Source organism: Otolemur garnettii, unplaced genomic scaffold (assembly GCF_000181295.1).
Source record: "Otolemur garnettii isolate 467f Iridium unplaced genomic scaffold, OtoGar3 scaffold00054, whole genome shotgun sequence".
NCBI classification, from domain to species: Eukaryota; Metazoa; Chordata; class Mammalia; order Primates; family Galagidae; genus Otolemur; species Otolemur garnettii.
In genome coordinates, this window is record NW_003852449.1 from 461674 (window position 1) to 468401 (window position 6728).

Below are 6728 nucleotides of genomic sequence, written 5' to 3' on the forward strand. Positions count from 1 at the left end.
CAGTTGCTGTGGCTGGCTGGCTGTGCTAGCCTACACGATAGAGCTCAGCGTCCTGTGTGCACATTTGGGCAGTGCAGAGCCTGCGACCATGAAGCCAGTGAGGACTAAACCAGTGGGAAACCTCTAATGAAAAAAGGGATCCCAAATGAACCTTAAAGACCCAGTTGGGGTATACTGTAGGGCATGCTTTCACAGAAGGGCCTAGCTTCATGCTCCTCAGTGCAGACTCAACCCCAATGGAGATGATAATGAGACTGTTCTTTTAAGCAAGTATTTGGCACTCACACTACCCAGAAGGAGTTCTCTGATGTTGTGGCTAATCCTTGGCAGGTGACCTCATAGGTGACAAAAATAGTTTTGTCCTCCCCACCCCCAGACAGACCAACCTCCAAGTCTTGGGCTTAAGCGATTCTCTTGCCTCAGCCTCCCAATTAGCTGGGACTACAGACATCCGCAACAATGCCCAGCTATTTTTTGGTTGCAGTTGTTAACTATTTTAGCTGGCTGTGGCCAGGTTCGAACCTGCCACCCTCAGTATATGAGACCGGTGCCCTACCCACTGAGCCACAGGCACCGCCCGCCAAATGGTTTCTTTTTATATATCATGCAACAGGAAGGGAAAAACACAATGATCGGTTCTCCAGGGGAAAGAAGGCTGCTTGGACATGATCTTTAACAGTACAGAGTCATTTCAAGCTAAGTGATATTATTTTAAATCTAATGGTAGGAACACTGGATGTCCAGCACAAAGCTGGTGCCTCACTAGAACGTCAGGAAAGGGAAGCTCTGTCCATTCCAAAGACTCCTCTAGCAAAGTAGATCCAGAGTTTGCAAATATGACAATAGCACAAGAATTCTACATAGCAGAAGAGGTTAATGAAGATAGTGTCTATGGCGTATTTGTCTCTTACAGTGAAATTAAGAGAAAGTAGACACTTCCAAATATGTAACTACATGTATGATCCACTGGAAGAAGTGCCTTTTGATCCCCATAAAACCCCAACCTCCAGTCTACATTGCTATATGAAGAACAGAACCGTAACATATGTTGCAGGATGTACAGAAGTAGAACTGAAGTCTACTGAGGAGACTGTTGAAGTTTTCCAGAAAGGCCAGAAAGAGATGTATTGCTAACACCTGTTTGAATCATGAGTCCAGCCATTCCCAGAGCATGTTCAACTGTGAATTAGTTCAGATTCCCTAGACAGATGGAGAAAATGTCTTACAGGAAAAAGAACATATCACTATAAGCCAATTGTCCTTGGTAGATATTGCTGAAAGTAAAGAACTCACAGGACCAGAGCAGAAGGGAACGGATATTGTGAAGCTGGTGACAGTAACTAATAACACTAAGAACATGTATGTCTGCATGTCCTGAGAGAAAACAAAGAGTAACAAGATGGTTCCCCACTGAGATTCCAAGCCAACCCCTCTGTATAAATCCAAAGGCTAAAGATGATGAAGAAAGCTTGAAAGTCATGGCATTTGAGAGGTGCCCCCAAGAAGCTGAAGCAGCAAGAGCAGTGGACAAGGCAATTTGAGGTTTAACACTGGAAGGGGGTGTAGAACCCAGGCTCGAGATCCAGTTGGAAATGAACCACTGGTTACCGAGATGGTTTTACAGTTTTCCACTTTTGCCATCATGTGAAATTTTGGATGTCATCGATGAGCAGACACAAAGCCAACTGAAGCCTTAGAAAAACGTCTTCATCTCCAACAAATGACTAATGAATTCAGCTAATACTTTCTTTAGCCTTTATTACAAGGATTTGACAGTGCTGTTTTAAGAAAACTATTCAAGAAAAACTAAAAAAGAACAGAAATTGGAAATAGAAGAACTGGAAAAGAAAAGCCTTCAGAATATAAGATCAAGATTTTAGAGAAAAACACCACTATCTATGAAGAAAAATGCAATCTGCAACAGGAACTTGAAACCCAGCATCAGAAACTTCAGTGACAATTTTCTGACAAGTGCAGATTAGAAGCCAGATTGTAAGGTGTGACAACAGCTACAACGATGAAGTGGGAGAAAGAAGGTGAGCAGAGGGTGGTAACCAAACAACTGGAGCTGCAGAATGAACAGCTGAAGGCTATTGCTACTGATTCCAGAAACTGAAAAGCCAGAGACCCTCATGGGAGCAGGATGAGGAAAAAGTTACTCAAAAATCTGTTTCTCCATCACTAGTGTCTGGTGATGTTTATAACACAAGGGGTGGTGGACAATCTGCTCAGTTTACTGATACTGAGACTTTAAGAACCATCAAGCAGTAGTTGAAAATGATCTTTCACAGCAGCATCTGCCCAGCCAGAGGCAGAGTCTGAGTGGACCAATGCAGAGGCATTCGTGGCTATGGAGATGAAAGTAGGATCTCACCTGGGGCCTGAACATAGGCCTCTGGACACACAGCCCATGCGCAAGAAGCCATGAACTGACAGTCCCAGCAGTGAAAGTGTTTAAAGCGTTAATAAACTGTGTACATATTGCACTAGGTAAGTGAACACTTCTGTTTCTCCAGATACGACATAAACTGCATTTCCTAGTATGAGCAAGGCTAATCCCTATGGTGGGCAGGGAGCAGGCTCTGCTGTTCCAGTCGGTCCTGGTGCCCAGATGTGCCCAGGCTCAGCTCACATGTGGAATCACTGGTCCCGAGATTCGTAGAGGAGCTTGGCAGCCTGCAGGGTGACCAAAAATAAACATAGCAAAATGTGACTGGTCCTATGCCTGGTCAGAGCTAATCCTGAATACACTTCAGGGGAGCTGGCATTGGCAGCCCAGCTGGGCGGGGTGGGGAGGGTGCAGCAGGAGGTAGATTTTCCTCTGGGAAATGTGGGCTTTGCTGGAAGCCGAAGTGCCCTACCCATTGTACCTTGTGCATGGCCACCAGCCACGCAGCTGCCTGTCTCCTGCTGGCACTTGCATCCTCCCCAGCTCTCAGCTTCAGGTGGGTCACACCCTCTGTCCCTGGCACCATGTACTGCAGCAGCATGCCTGTGGCCCGTGCGTTGCCTCCTAGAGGAAAGAGACAAAGTCAGAAGGCCCAAAGGGGACCCCAAGTTTCCAAGATACATGGGGGCCAGGACACCTCCCTAGCTGTGTGCTGCTCTAGGGAGCAGCCTGGCAGTGGAGCACCTGGCTGAACTGTGGGGCCATGCTAAGGAGCACCTGATGAACTCAGTCTCCTCATGCCTCTCTGACAGGAGACCCCAGGTTTACAATGGAACCAAACACCTGGCCTGGGGGCCTCTGAAGCCTGGGACAAACAAGTTGAACCACATCACTGAGAGGTATGTGAGAGACCTTGTTCTCAGTTAATCCAGAAATGACTGAGTTCCCCTGGCCACGTGGGGCTTCCTGTCTTCAGAGAAACCCCCCAAACAAGGCTGGCTAAGCGCTGGTCACACTCATCTGCATCCAGGGCTGGCAGGAGTACACAGGCCACTTCAAGAGTACCCTGGCCATCGCTCGAGTCACAGCTGGCCTCTCACTTAGAGGTCAGAGGCCTCACTTGTCCCACTACTGAGCACCTGGGCCAACATGGAGATTGTCAGTACAGACAAGGGCCTCACACCAGGAAAATGCTGTTCTCCCAGACCTGACATGGTAGCTCAAAACACCCTGGGTTTGGGCCATGACCAGCTCCTCTGGTGACAACTAAATTTCAGCACCTGCTCCAAGAAGAAACACTCTAGGAATAGAATAGCTCTTCAGAGTCAAGGCTATAGGGAAAAAGACCTATGGGGTCAAGCACTGTGGTGAACTTGACCTACAGCTTTGTAAAGTTCCTTTTTTAGAGAAAAAGGGGTCTTCCTGTGTCACCCAGGCTAGAGTACAGTGGCATCATCATAGCTCACTGCAGCCTCATACTCCTAGGCTTAAGCTATCCTACTGCCTTGGCCTCCCGAGTAGCTGGGACTGCAGGAACCTGCCCTGGCTACAGCTTTTCTACTTTGTGCCTTTGGGAGGAAAAATCCCTTTTGAGAAATCATATGCCCCTCAGAGATTTCTTTAGTCAGACATATCTCTGGATCAAAACCGAAGGCCAACCCTCCCACTTGTTGGTGGAGTGGGCACCAAGCCCGCAGCAGGCACATCACTCACTCTCACTACCATTACCTATCAAGTGCTGTGCCCTGCGAGCCCACCTCAGGCATGCTTTCGTGAGCAGGTTCTATCTTGAAAGCCCAGACTCCCCTGGAAACTCAGCCTGTTAGTCTGATGTCTCTGGGAGCTCCCACCCGTGTCTGGAGCAGGCCGACCTCGGCTTTGCCCACCACCTGCTTTGTGAATCAAGTTTTACTGGATCATTGCTGTGGCTATCTGTTGCCCTGTGGTCTGTGGCTGCCTCTGAGCTTTGTGACAGTATATGACCCACAATGATTTACTATCTGGCCCTCAAAGAACAAGTGTGTGCTACTCTAGAGGGGTGGGGTGCCAGCAAGTCTAGAAAACACGGGGCAGAATGGGGCACACTGCACTCCCAAAACTGACACCAGGGGGCACATGGTACCAGCATCTTGGGCCTGCCAGGGAGCCCAGCCAAGGGGAGGCCATGTGTGTGCACGAGGCTCCACCAGTGGCCACCACTGCATGATGGGCCTCGGGCATACTGTGGTGAGTGGTGAGTTGTGTTCCTGAGCCGCAGGCCTTGGGCTCCCTGGGAGGACCAGGCAGAGGGGTCAGCTGAGCAGCTTCTCCAGTCCCTGTCCTCTTCCTCTGAGGCCTCTTCCCCTCGCAGCTTGCCAAAGGCTACTATGGTGGCTCCATACCTGCCCCACACCACACGCCTGTGCTCCAGGGACACTGGTGTTGCCCTCCTGCCTCATCCTTCAGAAGCACTGAGAGAGTCCAAGGGTCCCAAGAGGACCCAGGGCAGCACTGGGAGAGTTTTTCCAGGGTGGCAGGTGCTGACGAGAGGCTGACAACTAGAGAGCCACACTCCCTGCCCCCACACCCTATAAAGGAAATGAGTAAATATCCTTTCTTTGCGAGGATATTTTCATTTGGGCTCGACAGACCCGTATCGTAGACCCAACATCTCAAATCAACTAAAGCAGAACGTGAGTTTCACAAAGGATCTTGGCATCAATACCCCACGGGCAGAAGTAAAGTGGCAAGAGGAAGGGCAGAGCCCACCACGTGGGGGAGGCCAGGGAAGAGGGTGAGGCTGACCTTCAAAGGCAGGCTGGCTCCCCCGCAGGCTGGTGTAAGTGTGAATGTCTTTTTCTACATCAAGAAGGTGACAGGCAGCAGAGAGAAAGGACAATCAAGAGCCAGTGAGAGAGCGGAAGGTAAGACCATCAGGTCATAGCACACTGCAGTTTATAGGGGAGGAGCGAGACTCTGGTGGAGAGGTGGCTCCTGAGGCATGCAGGGTTAGTGAGTAAGCTCCAGCTTGGAGTCAGCGCTCCAGAAGTTCACAGGGGCGGGCACACAGAATTCAGTCTGCACAAGGGCCTGGCAGGCACAGAGAGTGACAGTGGGGCTGAAGTGCTGGTTCCTGAATAGCCACCACTCCAGAGCTTCCTGGGACTCAAGGTTCTAGCATATAGAGCTTTGTCCTTTGTTTGAGTCCAGCCGTAAATGAGATGATACCTCAGAGCACTTAGACAAAGGGAAGGCTTCACGACACACTCAGGCAAGCCTGCCTTCCTCATCCCAGTGTGAGCCCCGTCACCCACCAGCTCCAAAGCCCCAGACTAAACACAAGCCCCGCATATGAGGAAAAGCAGGCCATCTTGGAGCTATGCTCCACATCACCCACATATAGCACCAAACCCTCCTGTCTGGGAAAAGACACCCAGCATTTACCTGCAGGAGAGAGGCCCTCCGTGAGGATCTGCACAGCTGAGATGTGTGCAATCTCGACCTCATGGTGGCTGTCACCATCCAGAAACAAGTATCTGTCAGACAGAAATGTCCAAGTCGGGTTACCTTCAAGCTTAGTGTGACAAGTCCACAGCCTGTGACAATGTTGTCTAATGCCAAGTAGGATTCTGGTTCTTACCTCTGGTTGTTGGAAAGACGGCAAACCATAGTTTCAGATTTCTCTAAGTTCCCAAAAGTTACGAGGAAGGTGGCTCCTTAGAATACAGAGACAAACATGAGACCAGGACCTGCTGCTTTCCCAGGTCTCCCTCACTAGCTGAATTCATCACAGAGATGTGCCCACAAAGGACCAGATGAAAACAAGCAAGAGACAACAGCTTTGTTCTAAGGTCCCCTTCAGCTGAGCAGAAAAGGCAGCAATGGGGGGAGGGCTGCAGACAAAGGGCACTGCTTGCTGGCACAGCTCCTAAAATGCTTACATCTTTCAAAGAAAGTGAGCAGTAGATGCATCCCCAAGGCCCAGATCAAAGAACAATAAGCCACCACCCTCACGTTCTAAGAGCAGACCAGGGAGGACCCAAACTGCCACCCAACAGGAAGCCATGGAGCGGGAAGGCCAGGGTGCCTAAGGCCCCACAATGGAAACTGGGAACTGGGGACAGCCTGCCCAGTTGGAGGCTCGGGGAACAAACACTGAACCTCTGGGAGGGCCCCTTTCACCCATACTGTAACCCCTGGAGATGACACAGAACCAGAGTCTGTATCGTGCTACTAGCTGGTCTCTGGACCTCTTCTCCAGAGCCACAGTCGCAAAGACTTGACCACTGGGGCAGCACTCCACCTGGGCTCCCTCCTGCCTGATGGACACCCCCAGCGGAGTCACTCCACCTGGGCTCCC

At 50.3% G+C, this 6728-nt stretch overlaps 1 protein-coding gene across 1 annotated transcript in view; it reads right to left on the reverse strand.

The window, feature by feature from the left end:
* Positions 1 to 539: 539 nt before the first annotated feature.
* Positions 540 to 6728, reverse strand: part of ZFYVE21 (zinc finger FYVE-type containing 21) — a 20918-nt gene continuing 14729 nt past the window's right edge. Inside the window, exons 4-7 of the mRNA XM_003792107.3 lie at positions 6009 to 6084; positions 5813 to 5904; positions 2871 to 3013; positions 540 to 2676 (exon numbers count right to left, since the gene is read on the reverse strand). Coding sequence (XP_003792155.1) covers positions 2641 to 2676; positions 2871 to 3013; positions 5813 to 5904; positions 6009 to 6084 — 347 coding nt within the window. The 3' untranslated portion in view covers positions 540 to 2640. The remainder of the gene's footprint in view (positions 2677 to 2870; positions 3014 to 5812; positions 5905 to 6008; positions 6085 to 6728) is intronic.